The sequence below is a fragment of the Anticarsia gemmatalis genome, chromosome 17, assembly GCF_050436995.1.
Source record: "Anticarsia gemmatalis isolate Benzon Research Colony breed Stoneville strain chromosome 17, ilAntGemm2 primary, whole genome shotgun sequence".
Lineage (NCBI taxonomy): Eukaryota > Metazoa > Arthropoda > Insecta > Lepidoptera > Erebidae > Anticarsia > Anticarsia gemmatalis.
Window position 1 is genome coordinate 5,114,130 of NC_134761.1, and position 22,698 is coordinate 5,136,827.

Below are 22,698 nucleotides of genomic sequence, written 5' to 3' on the forward strand. Positions count from 1 at the left end.
ACCAACGTAGAAAACTATCATTAAGGCTTTACACGTGAACCTCCGTCGATAAAATGTTCTTGGTTTAAATAATTTATGACTATATTGATCAAACTTTGTGTGTTTAAAGAGTCTCAATTTGGCATCAGGAAATTGATAGGTTAAAAAAACAGCCTATGAGACTTTTTTCATGTTGCAAAATGAACTTGAGGTCTCGACATCGATTAATTTAAAAACTCTCTTAAGCAAATGATGATTAAAATCTTTGTGTTGGCATCAGTATTGTTTGCGCTACCATAATACCTAAGTATATAATTTGCCTCCGTAAAATAACCATTCCAGAAAATTAAACTTTAATGTTTATTACGCTAATGTTCACGTTTTGAATTGTACCATAATTAAGCTGTTGTTCGAATTATTGAAATAAATAACAATATTTTACAAAGCCACGTATAAATCGTGAAATGCCGTGACCAACAGATCTACGAAGCCAATTTAGGAATTCCAGCTCGCTATCTCATCATTATATTTCATAGAATGCCTTCGGTTTCGGTTAGTTTTTTGTCTAACAACGTTTGCTCTATACAAATGGTCATCTTTACTTGAAGTGGTAATAATTAGGGTTACGTAAAGCGTACGTGGAAGGCAGGCTACATGTAATTGGGACCACCCGCGGAGCCCCGGGCCGCGCTGCGGGCTCCGAGGAAAACAATACATTATGCGAATTTAGAGCGTGCTCTGATTAGATAAATTGCGACATAACCCATACATAACTGTTACTTTGGAACTGCATTCGTGTAATTTTCTGTACTTACCTTTCCGGATGTCTTCGAGGAAATTGATCAATTGTAAATAAGTGCGTACTTCTGAGAATATCGTGTCGTGTTAGGAGCATGAAGAAACAAATTTCGTCTTAATATTTATGTAATTATTTTTCGGAAAACATTCCATTTGGTACGTGTTAGGCGTACAAAAACAAAGTGACCACAAAACCGCGAGATGTCAGACAATGTTCAGACTGGTGAGATAATCGAGACTTGAATACTTATGACCGCAAAATGTAAAAAATCCTTACAATAATCGGCTCCCGTTCTCGGACAATCAAATAATAAGCTTACGGGTGATTAAACAGATCTATCAGTCAGTTAATGAATCAATCTGCAATGTGATATTTTAAATTGGCCTTTACATGCTTTAATTTTTGAACCGTAGCTGAGTATATATTCGGTGATAATGCGTTATGGAGATCAACTTTGGACTGAATTCAAATTCGCAATAACGGCTGTATACTTAGTAGATCAACAATGATGTAATCGGCGAAATCAAATAGAATATATTATACCGTTCACGTTCAATTTTATAAATAAGGTAGTCTACTATTATTATTTTTCTAATCAGTACTTGTCACGACTAATACTAACGTTGCAGGTTGCAACATTATCGCTTGGAATTTCACACGGTTCTAAATATCAGCGGATAGAGGCACTCAGGATACGCCCTCTTATACCTCTTGCCACTCAGACGGAGTGCTAATCTACGAGCACCATACTTACTTGCGCATTGGATAAGGGTCCTCGACACTCACCTGAGTTAAGTGTAGCTTTGATAGCTCGTACGTGATTATTTCGGCGTAGCACCAGATTTGCAAGCCATGGGAACGGATGTGCCAAGTTGCGTCACTGTTGGTGGTGAGGCTGCAAAAAATGTTTCCTGTACCTATTTTGTGCTTTAAATCTACATTATAACATGAAAGATCACTCCCTGAACCTTTTTTAGCACATTACACGTATAGAAAAAAGAATAGGCTTTTTCTTTAAAGGTCATATAGAGACAGGGTTAGAGATTTAAAATGTTGCAAGAAGTTTCTGCGGAAGTGGGTACCTCGAATATTTAACTTTATTTCTTTTAATTCTTCATTCAGCTGTTTTATTTTTTGTCCAGTATTATTGAAGATGATTAGGCCTTTGTGCCACAATACTAAACAGCTGCATTTTGACATATGCTTCAGGTACTTCATAATTTTTTTAAACTACTTATTAATTACTTTAAAATTGGAATTATATTACAAAGATTTAAATTAAAAAAATCTTGTTACACTAACTAACATAGTCAGTTGTAACTTACAGACATCTATAATTGTAAAAGTAAGTAATGTTTTTCATTTACTCTCAACTTAATCAAGTTATGCCCATCAGTTATGAAGTGGGTGTCGACAACCACGCATTTGTTTTTATCTGTTTATGTGGATGAAGGCAGGAAATACATACCACGGTATATCATAATGCAGATCTCGTTAAGCCCTGCGTCCAATTCCTTTGTGTGTACATGACGTGTAGATTCTGACAGATTAGCATAAAGAAGACTTTAATATCAAGCGTCGTAACAATCAATTTGATTTTATTATAACGTACTTGTAGGTATCGTAGCAAGTGGCGTACTTAGGCCTATATCCGTGGAAGAAAAGCGTAATTTTGTGCACCTATTAAGAGGTCTTTTAACACTTAGAATACCGACACACCAGACGCATTAGAAAATACACGAATTGTATTATTGCTCCAATTAGTGCTTTGTCCAATTACATTTCACAGGTTGATGAAAGCGACCATGAGAGAGCCATGGGCGCTTTCAATAAAATATTGACAGATTTCTTATAAGTCGACTTTGATAAAAATAAGTGTCCTGTAACAATATTCCCTTTGAAGATATAACCTTGAGCTATAATATAGAAGAAATAATCTGGGATTGGGAGGGTGCATAACAGTCGTTAAGTCATCTCTCTCGATCAAAAAGATCATCATCTTCTGGCAACTTGAAGAAGTTTGTTGACCACTGATCATACGAATGTTGCCAAAGACAGCCATTATAATCTAGCTGGGCTGATAATCTGGCCTCGATACCTTATCTAGAAATCAGAGGTTAAATAGAGTCACAGACCTACCGACTCTCGCTTTAATTACAAACTCTGTGTAATTAAGCTTTTTACGATAGTTTTTCGAAAGTAATTACCAACCTCATTTACTTTTTTACATTGTATAATGTTGCTAATGATTTGACCAGAACTAATTCCGATTATTAACAACAAAATCTTAGCTTAATTATTTTTGTAATTAAGGCAAATCATACATACATTTTAGTTATACCTGCGATTTACAATTGTTTCATTTTATTTTCTTGTTTTAATTGAGATCAAAAAGACCTTTTCAATTCGTCAGTTACTTTTTAGTCGACTATAGTAGATAATTTAGGCTTCATGATCAAACATTACTCTGTCCTTCATTTAAAGTCTAGGTTAAAAAATATACCTGAAAATAAATGTATTTGGTAAATTATCTTCGCTCACATATTTAAAAAACAAGGGATAACAAAAATACAAGAGTTAGAAAACAGAAAATTTATTGCAATTTTGTAAAATAAATACAATTAAAATCCTTAAAATAATTGTACAAAACGAAACAAAATACAACAATTCTTATTACCAACTAAAATTTTATGTAATTCAATAAATTATTTTTAATCTAAAATACTTTGTACGAATTTTCATAGCTAAAACAATGTAATAACCTAGAACTAAACTACTTTCTAAGTAATATTTACATTCGTTGCACTAGTCTAATAATCTCACTTTGGTAAACTGTGGTTAATGAGTTTCTTCACTTACTCTGTACTAAGTAATTATTTACCTTCTAATCCTAAACAACACAAATGGAAACATTGTGTTCTATTGTTAACACACACGCACATACACACTCACGCGCACACACAAACATATTCATGTACTTACTAATGAACACATACAAATACAAGATTGTACACGGTGTTATTTTTGTTTCGGGAAACTGAAATCATTTTATTTCAGACAAACGTAGATACATTTAGAATCGCTAAATCATAATAGAGTAAACTAGAATGAGAAGAGCGTTTTTTAAATCGTAGATACCTGGGTATTTGAATGTCAAATATAAAGTAAATGCCAAATACCAAACACCGTGACATCGTGAAATTAGATGCTAATAGAATCTACAATATTCTAGTTAAGACGTAACACCTAGATACAATAGTATTGAGGCACTATGACGTTAGAGTATACATACAACCAAATAATTGGACTATTTCACTAGTCTTGACAAACCATTCGAAGTTACTAATTCGTATAACTAACATAATAACTGCGTCAGAATTACCAGCAAATATTATAAAAAGCAAACATTTGTACTTGCAAATTGCTTACAAACGATTGCAAATTCACACGGCCCTACTAACGAAACGTGTACACGTTTTTGAACGAATCATTCATGTCGCATGTGTATGATTTCGAAGTTAAAATCGTACAAAGTGGAATAAATGCCTGCGCGCATGTTCGTGTCCATGGTATTATCATGGCGTTGCATTATGCATAAGGACATGATTCGGGCGACGAAACATTAGTAAGCGAACGTTTGCGAGATGCATACAAAGTGTACGATGACACTTGTATGAGAAGATATATGAGTGTGACGCAAACTTATGCCGCATGTCCGCGACAGACGCGCGGCGAGCACCAGGTACCTGCTAGTCGTACTAAACTACACGTTTGCGAAAAACATTACCAAGTCTTTATTGACTGAAGCAAATTTTGACACTGATAGATATATGCATACGACCAAAGAATTTAAATAGCATTTATTTGAAATTCTTTCCTAGTACTACTCCGGTGACAAATGTGCCTATCCTGCGCAATATATTTTAGTATAACTTGAGCATTTTGATGCCCTGAAATAAACGATTCTTTAATTTCATCAAATTTCAATACAATTCCTGCTGTCTCTATATTATTAGGAATTCATTATTATCCTTTATTGCTTCTAAATTTACATTAAACGTAAATTACCTACATCCTCAAGTCACACGCAATCCAGTTATCAATTTAATTTACGGCGTCTTCGAGGATATAGTTATCTATCACGGAGAAGACTGTCCCTTTGAAGGAGTTTACTTTCGTAGTATTCTTTGAAGAAGCAAACGCAAGTATTTCATTCACATTGGTCTGATTTGATCTGGTGTGAGCGGGCGAGCGGGGCCGCGGACCGGTTCCCACCTCTTGATTACCGAGCGACTGACATCGTACCAAGTACCCAGCACCGACGCTTCTCAATACTCACATACATTCGCACAAATTTACAAGTTCTCCGTACGTTTTTAGCAATTTAAATGAGATATTAAATGCCAAAGTTGAGCGCCGAAGCCAAGATATCTCAATTGCCAGCGTAATGTGATGTAAGAATAAGCAAAAATTTGATAGCATAATATGGACTTTTTGCTTACTTTTAATTTATGTAATGTTCATACAAGGAGCGCGATCCATCAAGTCGCTAGCCAGTTGTCTCGAGGCTTACCAAAAATAAAATGACTCGATCGCTCACACCGACTCTATTAACCTACTATTCCACAAGTCGACAATTTATTAATGACATTACTACTAATTGCTCCGACTCTAAATATAACACGAAGATACATTTATCTCACGAAGCTACAAATCTACTAAAAAATAAAACACACTATTTCAAACGGATGTCAAAGAAAAGAATCAAAAGACGCTCTGAAAAAGAGTAGTGGCATCCCGTGCCGCATATTTGTAAAACGTTAACCGACGCCCTACATCACAGGGGGCGATTAGTGTCGTCCACCGGATTTAGCTACGACTGTGTCATTAGATCAGCCACTTCCCTAATCCACGATTACACATCTCGCACGGTTTTCTCGTGTTATTTTTTATCCTCTACGTGTAGGAGGTTATAGAGAGGGACAGAGGAAGTTCGCTTTGACGTAAATACATAGATGATGGTGCGTTACCGGAACAGTCGTTAGATCAATCGGCGAGGCGCCACATCGGGAACAGCCCAGCATTTGTCACCGGACCACCGGCGCCGCAGTATTTATAGCGACGCCTGCGCATGCGCCCGTGGGCGGCGCTGCACTACACACATCCACTCATATATTAATACAATAGTTTAAATCAATATTTTGTTAGTGTACCAATTTATAATTACCCTTGAATTTCCTCACGTTACTCATTAGTTAACTAATACTGTTTTTACAATTTATTTACACTTACAGATATAATTATTACTTCTACTTCCTTACCTAAAGTAGGTAATTGTAATAAATATAAATTCACTAGCTTAAACACTACATAATGTTCACACAATTAGTCTCTTATCTGGCAGTGTTCTAACAAAGTCTATACTATAGCTAGAGGCGATCCTCTGACCTATTCAGAAACTCTATATCACGTGACGAAACTGAAGCTACACATAAATATAACAAGCACCGACACTTGAATGAAGCTCGCTGCGTTGTAAGGTTCGAGGGGCACTTTCTTGTCGTGCCTCTCACCGTGTCGCTGGTGACTCCTCGTGTGGTTCTTCATCTTGTGGAAGCAGAACCTCGCTAGGTTGTCCTGTGTTCTCGCACACCTGTAGTCGTTGCCATCACATTGGCACGCCGTCAAGGCAGCCGCTTTCTCCTGCTTCCTCAATATTTGTATAGAGTTTCGGCATCTATTGGAGCACTTTGTTCCCCGACGTGTGAACAGAGATTTGCAGTTCTTATGGTAGTAATCTAGGGCAGTGGCGCATTGAGCGTCGGCGATGCAGATAAGTTGTGAGAGACTGCACGATGAAGTCGCATTAGCTGTTCCGTTCAACACTTGAGGTCTGCACACGTCGATGCGCTGCTTGGTCTCCATGCAAAACTCGTCCTCACATTCACACTGCAACAAATAATAAAATAAAGTTAGTTACTTTTTAACAGTCTTTCCTGGACAAAATTGACAAATACAGAACAATTTAATTCATTTTGTAGACCTAAGAAAATGTAAATACATTAAATCAGTACCGACAAAAGCAAACCTAAGAATTGTTGTTAAAGGAAAACGTTGATACAATATACTTTTCTACGCAGAAATAATTAACAGAGGGGCATTTGTTTACTTTACGACGCAATTATAGTATATTGACAACCATTTCAATCTAGAAAGTGTCCACACTCAAGCAAGAACACTATAATCATACATAAGCTAAATGTACTTAAGCCATTTGCAATCGCAACTCTATTTAGGATTATAGCCTTATACGCGATAAACTAAAGAGTACGAGAACCATTTAGATACCTTGTATACTTAACAGAAATAATTTAACTTGTATGAGTTGTCTGCGCACTTAGTATGTTACGAACTGCATTCATGCATCGAGGTAAAACGCCTTATATACCTGCTGGACAATCTATTAATAATTCAATGTAATAAAGTTTTAGGGAAACTCATAAATTCTCGCGGTCCATAGCGCATAATAATAACGTTCCACGTTCGTAAAATATTTTTACGACACTAAACATTCCGGAATCTATCCACTATCACAACATAGCTGTGATTTGTGAAATTTATTATACGTCGGTTTATTCGTGAGCATTAATTCACTTTAAATAGACGGCCCATTAGTTAAGCTTACTGCGGTAACTTATGATTATTCTCTGGCCTACGGAGATAATGTTTATGTATTTAAATGAATATTATCACCGCAATTTACAATGAAATATCAAGAAGTACATACATATAATATCATAAAGGGCATAGGAACAAGACATGGTAATATAAAATGGCATAGTGAATGGATTGAGCGAGGGTATCGTCCTCGGACCTGGCAGTTAGTTATAGTTGAGAGCAAAGGCAAGATTCGACATGGTCTCAAATTTAAGGTCAATTTACCGGATATCTAGTCCGGATTAATGAAGACACGGCCGCCGTGTTACGCTTAGTTTTTTGTGAGAGAGGCAACACCTGCACAGAGTCGACGCTGCGGTAGGTCCCGATCAAGACGTCAAATCTCAAGGCTGTACGCGGCCGCACTTTGCTCTGCCTTTCGATACACATTGCCCAACAAAGTACTGGTAATCACACTCAGTACAACGATATAATTAAAGGGTGGACCAGTTTACAGCATTACCGCTTTATCTATGCAGTACTGACCACGTTATAGAATGCGATAGTGCCTACATACCGACCTACATTATATAAAACAATTCAGCTGTCTTGAGTAAACGCGTGTGCAAAACTTAATGATTATTTAATTCGAAGTTCTTTTACATTTAAAAACGCGATGAGTATGCACGACTGCACGATGTAAATAAGTTGAAATAAGGTGTAATGAATGTTTTCTCTCTGTTCCTGACTGTCGATGTGAGCACCTGCGCCGCCGTGCCACCGGGGAGGTCTCACATTGTCACTAGTCAAAGGTTTTTGTTGTCCCTTTCCGTACCATTGAATTGTTTATTATTTAGCGCAATAGTAGTTTTATGGTTTAATATTAATTTCTTGTTAGTGTATATGACCTGTAAGAACATATGTTGTACTTTGTAGTGATATTAAAATACAACTTATGTTTTAAGAAAATGCTACCTTAATTGGAAATTCCAATTTTCGCTAAGGTCCTTCGCAAGACTCTAACAAGATGTTCATAAAAATCTATCTAGTTGTTAATAAATTTTCCATTCAATTACATATATGTATTTTGCTAGTTAGCTCCTATTTATCAAAGATGATTGTATAATTGTGGTAGTTTTCAAACGAATGATTAGTTACATTGTTGCATTCATACAAGCACAATATAGATAATTGCTTTTACACACTTGGTACCTATTCTTACTTGTATTTATAGATAACTACGAGTAAACACCTTAAACGATAATCAGTTGATTGCAAGAATTGTTTTTATGACGGTAATAAATAAATAAAGATATGAAAACATAATTTATAATGATCCCGACATTTAGGAAGATCTGTTATAAGCCAGGCTTATAATAACGGGCTTACGAATTATTTAAGGAAATAACGTAAAACATACTGCCGTTTTCATCTCACCGTCTAATGTAAACTACTGCAAACTGACATTTATGATGGAGGGCATTCGAAAGACATTTAACGTCAATTTATAGAACCCGTCTTCCCTTATAAGCACAATTGGATTCACCTCTAAATGTCTAAGTGCATTTATCAGAGTTGTGTTAATTGAAAGATCAAAATTGTGCATAAACAGTAACCAATCTCTACTCCCACGCTACATCAGCCACTTTACTTCTTTTCAAACAACGCCTGTTTGAACCCGTCTTACTGCAGACGAGTTTTCAAATAGACTTTCCTGCAGTTTCTTTGACGTAAACAACAGTAGTTAAGCTCAGACAAACAACAATAAATCCAAAATTGCCAGATTTGTTTATCACGTGTTTAGAACGTGAGTAAACCGCATACTTTAGCTATTTCTCACGGCTCTGTTTTAGGATCTCGATTATTGACATATTTGCCAATTGACTTATGGCAGTCTGAGCCTAATTTCCATCGCTAAACAATAAACAAAATTGATTTAGTTGCATGTTTTCCCAAATTGGCAAGTTTCTGCTTCAAAAAAGTAAAAATTTCAGGAATAGAGTCGCTTGAAAAAAATACTTGCTACAAGTTTAAGTTATGGTTATCTCAAATGTTGCAGTTTCCACAAAATCTCAATATTTTTGCAAGTATACAGAGTTAGTAGTAGCTAAGTAGCACGCACCAGCGGCACCAAGTTATCCGTATATGGAGACGAGGTCGTCAACCGCGACCCTCATACGGTCGGCCGTCGTGTCGGACAAATCTGCCCACCACGTCTAAATTAGATTTTATTGCGGGGCGTCTGCTACACCTATATACCGACCAACTAAGTATGACCTTCCATCCCTACACCCTGGGACGTAACTGCAGTTCTTAACTTAATTGCCGTTGCTCAATTGAGTGAGGCGTAAGCTGTAAACAGCTGTTATATGAAGAGTAATTGTGACAAGTTGGTAGCTAGTCTGAATACTCAATCGAAGAACATTGCAGTTTATAAATAGTGATGATTGCAAGCCGTGGACGGATTGTTACAATTGCAAACGATCTCACATTCCCATTAGTAAGCACTAGCTAACAGCACTCAAGTAAGATTTATATTACTTCTTTATGCAGATCAAGAGATATCTTTACCTAACAATTGATCGTTTTATTATTCTGAAGCATGTTTATGCACATTCATGATGAAAGTCGCAATAAATTGTTCGACTCTACAATCGCGTTGAAAGTTGTTTGACAATAAATTTATGACTCTTATAGTTTTATGACTAACTCCGGATCTACGTTTTGTCAGGTAAGACCACAAATCGATAGAAATCGCCACTCAATAATACATAACATTCTTTCACTAGATTGATCTCATATGTTTTTGTTAAATTGAGGAAGGATACACATTAGTGCCAAGTTGTCACTACATAATATACTAATTTGATCGTTAAATTGTACACTTTATGGCTGGAAGCTGGCCAAAGTATGTCGGTTTAATACGACCAACATTTCAGTCACCTCATAAAGAGAAATACGAGTGAATAATATACAAAATGGTTTTATCAGAATCTTATTAATACTTTGATTACTTTACAAAATTAGCTTTTCATGAAAATTCCCGAAAGTAAACGTCCCTAGTAATTTTAAACTCTACCATAAGCGGTCCAGGTTCTATAGATATAATTGATCTGCGTCTTGTCTAGTTTTCTACGGGTTACTTATCATTTTCAGCACATACAATTAAAAATGGTTTTCACTGCGGCTTTCAGAAAAAGCCAAGAAATACTTACATTCATGAGCTCTTTGCCCTCTTCAGTGGACGTCAACGCTATCAAGGCGTTACCGCACTCCCTGGTGCAGGTCTTGACCGGCTCCGTGAGGACAGACTCGCACATCATCATGTAGTTGCCGAGCGCGGCGCCGCAGCCGGTGCGGTAGGCGCAGCGCGTGCGAGCCTCCGCGCACGACATCGCGCCCACCGCCGCTGCGCACGCGGCTAGCAACGCCGCGAACACCCACATCACCTGCGACCAAACAATATTGATAAGACAAATGTCATAGTAAGTGAATTGGTGATACTGTAAGCTTATATTCTATTAATCAATGAATATGTCATGATTATTAGCTAATGCATTAAGAAATTGCAAAGCATCAAACGCTGCAAGTTATGGTTATGCGTAATCTGAGTTGTTCAATACAAGTAGCTATTTTTTTCATTACAAACTAAAGCTAAGAAATACAATGAAAAGGACGCAAAAATATAATTGATAATGAATATTCAGTAATTCTGGAGATAAATAGGAGAAACCTTTATGTATATCACAAGTTAGAACTTTCTCGTCTAGAACTAAAAATTTATAGACATAAGTAGACAACAGTAACATTGCTAATATTATGCAGAATGCATTGCAACAATGCCGTAACAAGGCGCCTTTCCTCCTTTACAACTTAGTTTGCCTTTATATCCGAGTACAATGTACCGGTAAAGTAGTAACGTTCGGATTATTGAGCCGTAAGACGAAAGGTGTGCATGCGCTGGCGCAGGTCATCTCCGACCGTCTCCGGCGATGTTCGGCATTGTTCGGACATGTTCGGCGTGTTCTCGGAAGACTACGACGTTCGTAAACAAACAGAATCGCGTCACGTCCACTCGTCACTCGCTACTAACTTACACATTTACCGTAACATTGAGATAGGGTTGGTAATCAAGAGATAATAATATAATCGAATGCCCGTAAAGGCATCCAACTTTTATCATAATACGCTTAACTTTGCAGCCAATATAATTTAAAAAAGATAATTTATTTGAAGTGGGTGCCACAAGATGGTCGGCGGCAACGGGGAAGGCCCAAACGGAGATGGCGGGACGACATAGACGCGTTCCTGGAAGATTGGCCGGAAGCAGCAAGCGACCGAGGGGACTAGAAGTCTAGGGGAGAGGCCTTTGCTCAGCAGTGGGACACAGAAATAGGCTAGATAAAAAAAAAAAAAATATTTGAATCCGTGGTTCATCAAGAATCGGAATACTGAATGTCATCGTTTTAGTGCAATCTACCAATATTTTGACTATATAGCACAAATTACATTTTATACAAGAAATTCTCAGAAACATCTCAGACGGAACCATCTATACACTAACAAAATCTATATAGACTAGACAACCCTACAAGATAGACAAGAGCATAAAGGTCGTCGTCCGCTGAAGAGTCTCCGATGCAAAAAGAAAACAAACTGACAACTTAAGATGTCCACCACTCACAACGCGGGAGCCGAGTGTTACATTACAATAACAATCGTTACCTGCTCAACATAACCCTTATTTACATACAAATAAGGCACAAGCACGTCACAGTAGCCGCCACAGATAAGCGTAGCAATCCAAAGCTCTGCGTGAGCTGTTTGCTTTGGTAATTGAATTACTTAATAGAATTACAATCAAGTTCAATATTTAACTTGCGCTTAGCGCGACAATTCGAAAGTTGTAGTTGGTTTTTTAGGATCTTGACGCTCCTGATTCTTGGTAGAGACGTTGAAAATTATTTCGAGTATCATTCATCTTATAAGAAAGTTGAATTTCTGTGGGCTTTTAATAATAAATAAGTCACGTCCCTAGTACCTTCTCATACTTATCTTACAAATTAATTAGGTATTACAAAACGTAGATCTACAAGAACTTGACTAACAACATAACATGTTATATTTATTTGGTTTCGTTAATTCTGAAATTCATGTGCGAAACAAAAGCTACTTTGTCAATTGCAGTGCAAGGAACAGACGCGACAAAATGTCAACTAAAGTAGCACTGCCATAATAGCGCATTCATTGCACTTGATTCAAACATTACTGACGAACAAATACAATTCAGCAGAAGGCAAAAAGATTCAAGAAGAGATTGTGTCTTCAACGACAATGAAAAGAAGTAATGGTGTAACCATGCTGTAGATAAAATCAAACGTCAATGTAACTCGAATGTAAAGTCGTGAGGCATGCCAGTGAGATAGCTTAACTTGAAAACTCAACAAAATGTCTGTTTGGCAACAAACCAAGCCGACGGCGACGGTTACAATCGAGATCCGAGAAAGGCATCGCTGCGACATATCTACAGACGTAATCCAAACGGCGAGCGGTTAGCAGGCAGGTGTGAAAAGCGCTTAGCAATTGCTCGCACACAGTCAACAAACTCAACGGCCGAGCCACAGAATATACACGTGAATATGTACCGTGTCATGTATGTTACTGTGACCAATAAACGACTACGGACAACTAATTTCGACTTTACGTAGAGCTAAAAGACGTGTTGTGGTTCGGGGCTTTATCTACTTTATTATTGCGATTATCATCAATCAAAGAAAATGCTTTTAGGTTCTTTATTTATTTTAAATCCCAGTTCAAGTAAAAAGCGTTACAATTGTAGAGTAAATGACTCTACTTACAAGTAGAAAGAATGTTGTAGTAAGACGTTTTAGCATAAACGATGTGGCATGGTTGCGCGCGCGCCGCTCTAACCACTAACCAGGAGTGCAAACAAGACGTGTTCCCGCGCAGCTCATTATTGCATGTCGTTAGGCGCCAACGACGTGGACAAACAGCTACTGAGTAACATGTTCTAAACCTTTTGGAATTCCAGTTTACTTAAGGAATTCCCTGAAAACTAAATTTGCTCGGCAAAGACAGCATAAATAAACACGGCCTAACTTAGTTGTGCGAACGAATTCTATTTAGACCTAGTTGTATCGTTTACTTACATTTATATCCTCCAGCCAGGCCTTGTACGACATGTTAGTTTGGTATTTATTAACGCTTATAAAGTTTGCTAGCTGCAGCGGTCGTGTAAATGTTTTGCAGTCGAATTCTATTTAGGTCACTGTTTAATTCCGTGAAAAATATGTTGATAAACACTAGTTCTGAGAATTCTAATTATTGATAGTGAACCAAAAGTCAAAATTGATTCTTTCACTGGCTGATTAATTGGGAAGGAAACTTGATAACTCAAGATAGCAACAGTACATTCTGACTATCATGGTTGCAATGCTTTCTACAAGTTAATTTTCTTTATATTTGACCGGCTTTAAACTAGGCTTACAAGTTGATTTATTATTATGATATACAGAGTAATGATATAGAGTGTATGTGTCGAAAACCGATGTGTAGTACACACTGATTTACGATAGCCGGTGCAGGGATCCGCTGCGGCGGACTCGTCTCACGTGTTCTGTTCGAATATAAACGATCGTATTAAACCACTTTCTAAACTTGAATACACCTGCACTTATATCTACAAAATATTAAGTTATTAAAGCATTGTATGTATTTGTTTTTGGGATGAGGATGTATTGGGTTTTGAGCCTACTGTACTTTCCCATGAAAATCGTCAATAACGTAAAAATAAGTTTAAAATTTGGATTCTTAGAGATAAAAACGAAAACGAGCATAATTTAATTTTTCTTCTTTAGAAAAAAGGAAATGGTGTTATAATATGTGCTTTGACAATGCGTGCTATCTTCCTAATTGACTCGTACTAAGAGTAGCACTTCGTGCAATCCTTGTAATAAGGATTGCACGAAGTGCTTGTCCACTTTGATACAAACCAGATAAAAGAAAAACAGCAGTTTTATCAAAAAGAAACAGCGGATGTGCGTGTTTTACAACTTTTCCCACATTTTTACGATACACACGAAACAAACGAGCAATAAACCTCTATTCTTAGATATAAACCGCAAATCTCGGAACAAACATTATTTAAAATTTTATACGCGACAGAAAAATAGCAAGTTTTTCTTGAAATACATTATGAACTAGATATGTTTAAAAAGTAAGTAGGTACCTATGTTGTTGTGGGGAGACGTAATGCTAAGATAAAGAAACGCAATACTGAATACATAAATGTTATCTGTGTATGAACTCTGTATTTACATAAATCGTGTTGATGTGAAAAACATGTAACATGCTAATTTGCGAAACACAGCTGAACACGCGAGCAAATACATAACAATAAATATGTAACACTAGCTGACCCGCGCAACTTCGCTTGCGTCACGTAAGAGAGAATGGGAATTTTATCCGTTTTTGTAACATTTTTCGTTACTACTTCGCTCCTAATGGTCGTAGCGTGATGATATATAGCCTATAGCCTTCCTCGATAAATGGGCTATCTAACAGTGAAAGAATTTTTCAAATTGGACCAGCAGTTCCTGAGATTAGCGCGTTCAAACAAACAAACAAACAAACAAACAAACAAACTCTTCAGCTTTATTATATTAGTATAGATTCAACTAATTATTCTACAATCGTGTTTGTCTTATGTTCGAAGATATGATTAAAATTATATCTTTGAGAATTTAATGTGCATAGTAAAGTAAAAAGTTAAGTATGACCTACTACTGTCCTGATTCTGGGCTGACGGAAAGGTGCCTTAATACCACAGCCCTGTAAAACGTTGCCAAGGTGGGCAAGGGATTTTGCATCCCATCAAGAACTGTTGATGAAATCTTAAATTACAAATTTCTGCCCAAAAGATTTTGTCTTCGCGGCGCCTTTAAAGCAAAAATAAATGTAGAGTTTTCGGTAGGGTCACTTTCAGATTAACAGATTTAATTGTTTGCAGATATTTTTATTCCTACAAACTTCCCAATTATAGTATTCCAATTGATTCCGCAGACCAGGTTCCTCTTCAGGGGTCAAATAAAATAGTTGAAATTACTTTGTTGTCGTTGTCCCTATTAATTTATCAATCGGGCTATAAGTAGCAAGCATGTAAAAATTTCTTCTACATCGTGTACATCGCATCAAAGTATAGTAGCGCTATACAACAACACTTTAATTTCAACACCTACACATAATAAAACTGAGCTCTACTCATTCAATAATCTTATTTATCTCCGTTTAGTGGCTCATAAACTAAAATCACACTAAACGTTACAACTTACGCAATATAATGTGGACTAATTACGAGGAAACAAATGATATAGATAATGTTTTACCGCTCGTTTCCGATGTACGTGTTATCTCAACCTCTTGAATGACCCACGCGAATTTATCTTAGAATGTACTGCAGGCCACTTAAAGTGTCAAATAACTTCAGTACTGCTCGCTCAGATTGTTTAATGTAGCAATATTGCGAATGAGCCCTGCATATTTCACACTTGATCAGTTTCTTACTCATTCGGGTTCATTAGTTTAATGTTTCGAAACGAAATAACATTATGACCGTACCCGATTGGAAGTACGCTGGTAGGATAGACAAGATTATGTTATGTCTATTAATATTCTAAACTTCTAAAGCAAGCAATTTAACTGAAACTCGATTAAACTAGTCCTTGAAATTAAGCTGCGTTTTTTATACATATTCTATATCCACAGTTAAATTAATGTTACATTAAAGGGTCGTCTTAAAATACGATAGTCGTTTGATCTTTGAATCATTTCATAATTTGCGCCAGTCTCGTTATTATCTACAATACAGTCTGCGTCTCAATGTCATTGTGTAAAATCTTTTGTAACAATCATAATGAGGTTATCGCGAATTGTTTGTTCAACTCGATTAACGATCGCTAGCCCTTGGAAGATAGTAACTAGTTGTTAAGATACCGACCGTTTAATAACAACACTTCAATTAGAGATATTATAATGAATGCTTGTTTTGTTTTCCTGTTACTTTTCCTGAATAGAAGTTATGACAATAGTAAGTACCATTGTGATATCTATACTTCAATTGTATCCTTAATAGTACTTGCGTGTTTAAGAATCTGTTGAACAAATACTTAGAAAAGAACATCATATTGTATGTCATTCAAAGTACTCAATATGCACAGTCCTGCACATACTTATTAATAAGTTTCTGTAACACAGCATTGCTCCGCGTCGTTGCAGTACATAGTCGTACTCAAACGTTATCTGTACACGTTGTGTTGGTGCATTTTTATACGGCACGGTTGGTGTCCTGTTGCCATGCGTTCCCTGAAGCGGCTAGCATTCCAATACCTTCAACTATTACTAAGAACTGCGTCACTATAGCTACTATATAATTATATTCATACTCTTATCTTAAATTACAATTTTACTATTGTGTTTCTTGTTCGTATGTTTGCTCTTGCAGGCTGTTTTACTCCCATACTATGTTAAAAACAAGTCATGTACCAGTCTGCTTTCTCAAGGATGCTTTTCATTTCAAATAAAAAAATGTTTTTTTTTAAGTTTAGCTTAGATTTGCTATTAATATTTGCTGTGACCTCTACGTTTTAGTCAGCTTTTGGTCTAAAAACTAGGCTTTATCGATTGTCATCAAATCATTCCTGTAATTAATTTATACCATTGATTGCCTTCTTGAAGTAGTAATAATATTTATCTTGTTTGAAAGACGATGTGTGATGTTGTGATGTAGTTACCCCGCGATAACAGACTCGAGTACTCCAGGGTGGAATATGCGGGTGACTCTATAGGAGCTCAGCTTCACACAAATCTCGAGTTACCTCTGCATATATCACATAAATATACTCCTAATACCAGCTCTTAAATATATGTTATGGTCGTAATATACAAATGGCTTTATATTTGAGAGCTCCATCTCTTATTCCGAGACTTATGACTCAAATGCAAGCGAGATCTTTAACGCTCAAATTGGCAAAGACACTTGAAAACAATTTACTTGTATACACGGAATAGGCTTGAAATCGGTTTACCAAATAGAATATCTTAAACTAGCATCCTATTTTGAGATGCAATCTTTGTCCCTTAAGTTTGTTGTTAAAATACGAACGGAAACAAACCGATTGGCTCCAATCGAGAGGACGTCCGGCTCAACTGGTCCACTTGAGCCGATGTTTTTGCATCCATACAAAAAATATACAAACATACGAAAGCTCTTCATTTGATGCAACAATGTTGAAACAACGACCACTTATTTATTGGCAGATGCAAGTTCGCGTGTAGAACACAAACGGTTAACACGAAAAGGATAACAGTGTTTCGGTAATAAAGCCTTTAAAAGTGGAAATCTCTTGGACATAAGATAAAAACCCAACCGTACACTTTATAGAAAATAAGAACCATTTTTTAGCTGAAAGACTGAATAAAGAACAAAAACAGCTTATTCAAACCTTGCATAAGCTCAACAATAAAAAACATCTCGATAGACATTTTACGCAGGTAAGTTTCGCTTGATCTCTTCGACACGGGAGAAAAAAAGTGAACAGTAGCAACTCGACAGGACAGTCAAAGGGCCGCAGGTAGCAACTCTAACACTTTATTATAATTATCCAGTAGTGCGTTCAAATAAAAACACATTAGCTACTATTTCGTTATTGAAGACACGACGCGTCCTATTGTTGATTTCTTTACAAGTTTAAGTACCCGAAAGAAAACTTGACAGTATGCCTAAAAAAATGCCAAGTTTTTATTAAACGTTGCCGAATGCAAGATACACGACATACGACTTAACTAACGTCGAGACTGAAAGAATCTACAGATTGGTTAGCTAGAATGCAACATGTTGTGCGCTCATAAATCATGAAAAAGGTTAGTTCGGGAGACAAATTTAAGACATGTGGTCTGCAGCTGCAAGGGTCAGAATAGTTATATGCGTCGTCCACGTTTTTTGTTTCCAAACACCACGGTAATGTGGAAGCAAATCAAGTATGTATATGGATCACTCGCAATCGTGACCAAAATGAAAACAACGTACGAATATACCGCGATCGGTTTTGGTAACGCCACCGATAAAGCGCTCGTAACCGCTCAAACGTGTTACCGTTTCGCAACAAGACACCTCGTAAATATAATTTTTATTTTATCCATTATATTTTTTACATCTCTTTTAACAATTTCATAAAAGAACCGGTCCGAATAAATTTAATTCAGTTTTCTTCATTCTTTATATGAATCCATAGCTATAAAATTTTCTGGTTGTGGCAATTTTGGAATAACAAGTTAACGCTTTTCGTTTTATGGGCTTTGTAAAAAACCCACTCGGTAAATTGTAAGAAAAAAATTGTAATTGTGAAAACTTAAATATTTTTCTGGATTTACTTTTAAATCCGGTCAATAAGAGGACCCTCTGGTCCTTATGTAGGTATATGGTACTCAAATGTACTAAAAATTTCTCATTTTACGTACACGAGTTTTCCTTTAAGCCTATTTCTTTCAAATATAAATAACTTTTATTCAGGCACGTGGCCAGCGAAGATGCTCCGTGTCATCTCATGTCACTATCAAATCATATAAAGGCTTGTGTAAACATCACTAAGAAGAGAAGAAAAGTGCTGTGTCTGACATTAATCTTCAGATAACGCACGCTCCGTAACGTGATATTGTTGAACACCAGTCATTCTGTTAATTACGAAGGTAAACATAGATTAGAGACATCTGATGCTGCTGAAGCTATCCAATTTCTATCGTTCCATGAACGGAAAAATAAACATTTCCAAGGGTATTTTATACAAACATGAACCGTCTTTTTCCCTATTTGTCATTTCCACATTTTGTCCGCGCTGATATACTACGAATTTCTAAATACAATTTGCTTATTGTATATCAGTATTTCAGTTTCAGACTAATGTCAGTCTTGTGTAACCTCTGTCGATTTCCAGGTTTCATTAATTTAGCCAATAAGCCATCGAAACAAATGTTCTCATATTAAAATGAAGAAGTTTCAATATAGGTTTTCCCAAATATTTGTTTCTTTTGTAGCATCATTTGTTTAAAACTGCGTCGAGATTTTCTATGCACGCCTACGCTTTTATCTCTAATATTGGAATATTAGTATTCTAAAATATGCTGTCTGCCATCGCTTGTCTATTGTCGAATACCTAAAACTAAATTATCATAATTTTCCGCTCGCCACCCGTTCTGCGAAACTTGCGAGACGTTTCGGTCGTTAAATAAAATACCTTTTTAAGCCGACAACGGTTTACGCTGACATTTTTGTATTGTGTATTTATAATAGGACCAAGACTGTTGCTTTGAGCAACCTGCGTTACAAATTGTGCCTTATTGAAGTTTTATAACCGCTTGCAGACTCCTTGAAATAGTTTTTGTTACTAATTGGCGGCTAATTGCATGTAGTAATAGAGTTCTTTAGTATAGACGTATAGCCACCAAATGCCCTCGTTAAGTTAAATGTCGCAAATGTGTAAAATTATAAACGTAAAGGCCAAACGGATCATTAGACCTAAATGTTGATATAGACAGACGCTCTATGAAGTATGAACATGTCTAATGAACTTTAAATACAAGAGATACAAGACTGGCAAAAATAACACAACAAATTGCTATTGTTGTCGCGTACGCTGGATTTTGTTTTCACTATTGAATGCGGGCTCTACCTAGCCGACAAGGAGGGAAGGCGAATATTACTATGGGCAACGTAGAGCAATAAATCAACCGAGGCGTTGATATAGCTTTATGTAAGGAACGTGCGTCCGTCTAGATTGGAAAATTGACATGTAATGACTAATTCATACGCTGCTGGCTATTTGTCACCTTCAATGTAATCTTCTAGAACAGGATGATGAGAATGGTTCCTACTTTGATTTGACTGTACTTCATCTAATAGGCGGTAGCGTTCAGTCGGCCAAGGTTTTATTCTTGTTATTGATAGGACATTTAACTATCCAATTTGCGTTTTTATTGGTCTTCTTCTTGTACTTTTGTCATTTTGGCGAATATTAAATGGACAATATGTATCTTAATCACTAGAATGGTATTCTATTACTAATAACAGATGCTGTTTCACAAAATACACTTCCGAATCATCAATATTCCATTCAAGGAGTAATGTGTCCACTAGCAACCACTTGACATGAGGAATAATGTCGATGTTATGCGTCAAATGATATATTTACGTCAAACATTTAATAGACCATCTCATTAGTTCTGTCCACGTTCGTGCTACAACTAAGGCCACGGGAAAGGCGAGGACAATACTGTCCAGCCTGCCTTCATCACTTACTTGATCAATTGAGTTATTTCTATGCTACATCACGATTATGCTAATGTGTTTTACTATGCGATGAATTAACTTGCGATCCCTATTATTGGTGCTACGTATCGCATTCATTGTATAAATCATGACATGCGTGACCTTAAATCTTACGGTAAATAATATAATCAATTCATTACTGACATCTATTTTACTACTATTACTTCATTCATAACATCGCTGTTATTATTGGTTTATAGATTTGCATTCCAGTGCAGATTTGTAAACTTATAAAATTTATTGAAAACATGCACTAATTTATGGAAATTAAAGCGATAGATGAAATAAACATAATCAAAAAATATAAAGTCGTAGGCGGAATTGACTCCTTGTAATAAAACAATTCAGTGTAACGTATTAGTATAAAGTGAATAAGTTAACAAGCAATTCCATCGTTCGACTATTATTAGTAACGTTACAATAAAGTTAAAATAAGATAAATGCACGTACAAATCTTGCTTCGCCGCTCTCGCCGTAGTCACATGGCTCGTGTTCATTGGAAAGTTTAGAACTCCTGTTTTTGTTAAACTTTTACGATCTTCCACAAAAATATCACTGTACAGCAACGTCACGATAAACCATCACTATCATCTTGTATTTGCACGTAAAGTTTTATTTACCAACTTGGCTTGCGAGCTAACTTTTGTACGATTTCAGAATTTGTATTGGTTGCGTTGTTTATGCGGGAGGCGAGACCGAGTGCGTGAGTACGTTCGTTCGAGTCGCGCGCGCGCCTTCGATTGAGTTGTGTAGTAGAGGCACTGGGCAGAGCGCCCGCCGCTCCGCCAGATGACAGCTTCATATCTTCTTCCCGTCCCGTCCCCACTCCCACCTCTTATGTCTCTTTGGAATAAACGTGGCTCACTGAACGAAATAGACTTGTTGCATTTTTATTTTATTTTATTCTACCGGCACGGTACCGGCCGGGCAAGTCCGATTTCAAATAAGTAAACTGTCTTCGACTCTATCGAATAGGTTGTACTTAGATGAATGATTAGCTGAAACTTTTGAATGCGTGTGAATGCGTCTACAGTTGCACTGTGCGTATTTTCAACTATTGAAATGACACACTTATTGTTGTATTATTTTATTACATGTTAGAAGTTATTAAAAAGGTAGGAAGGTAACTTAAATAAATAATAGAATTCAGGAAACTATACTTTACGATTTAATTACACCTACCTAACTCCAGAAAATAAGTAGGTATTCAAGTGTAAGTATGGTTTAACAGGTGAGTGTATGAGTACTTTCATGGTATATTTTGAGTAGATATTACATCCGATGATTCTTCCTTCTGCACAGAAATATACAATAAGCTCTTACGCCGTCTAGAATACGATTCAATTTCGTCTAACATCATAAAACTGGACATACGTCTTTTGATCTGTTGGATATATGTAACAAGTTCTCGAGAAAGTCATTATTAAGACCTTCGCCGAGGAATATTTTTTGTTCAAGGCGGTCAGTGTTTGTGTACGGCATAAAAAAAGTTTATTTTAAAATTGCGTTGATTGAGTTGTTATGGGCCGGCTCCGAGTATCGGAATGATTTCATGCTTACAGCGTCGCTTTATAAACAACAGATTACGTGTTTAAGTGTGGATGAAATAATTGTAGTCGTAATCCTGGATCGCTTTCTGTGTTCGTTTGCTACAGTAATAAGTTGGTAACAAGAATAGATTCGTGCTTTATTCTTTTATGATTATTAAGGTAAGTAGAAGTTGGTAGATTATGAAAACGTAGCTCAGTAGTTACTCACTTGTCGGCTCTCTTTAATAAAGACTTTTCAAACACGTGATGTCCACATCCGTAGGGTAGGTAGGTAGGTACATACTTACGCAATGAGTAGTGGTTTAGGTGATGAC

General features: G+C 36.5%; 1 protein-coding gene across 1 annotated transcript; it reads right to left on the reverse strand.

The window, feature by feature from the left end:
• Positions 1 to 3,355: 3,355 nt before the first annotated feature.
• LOC142979778 (growth arrest-specific protein 1 homolog) lies at positions 3,356 to 21,633 on the reverse strand. Its single transcript, XM_076124942.1, has 3 exons — positions 21,285 to 21,633; positions 10,651 to 10,884; positions 3,356 to 6,727 (listed from the first exon to the last, which is right to left on the reverse strand). Exons 2-3 carry the CDS (start codon positions 10,879 to 10,881, stop codon positions 6,245 to 6,247), a joined length of 714 nt encoding a protein of 237 aa, XP_075981057.1. The 5' UTR covers positions 10,882 to 10,884; positions 21,285 to 21,633; the 3' UTR covers positions 3,356 to 6,244.
• Between the last annotated feature and the right edge of the window lie 1,065 nt (positions 21,634 to 22,698).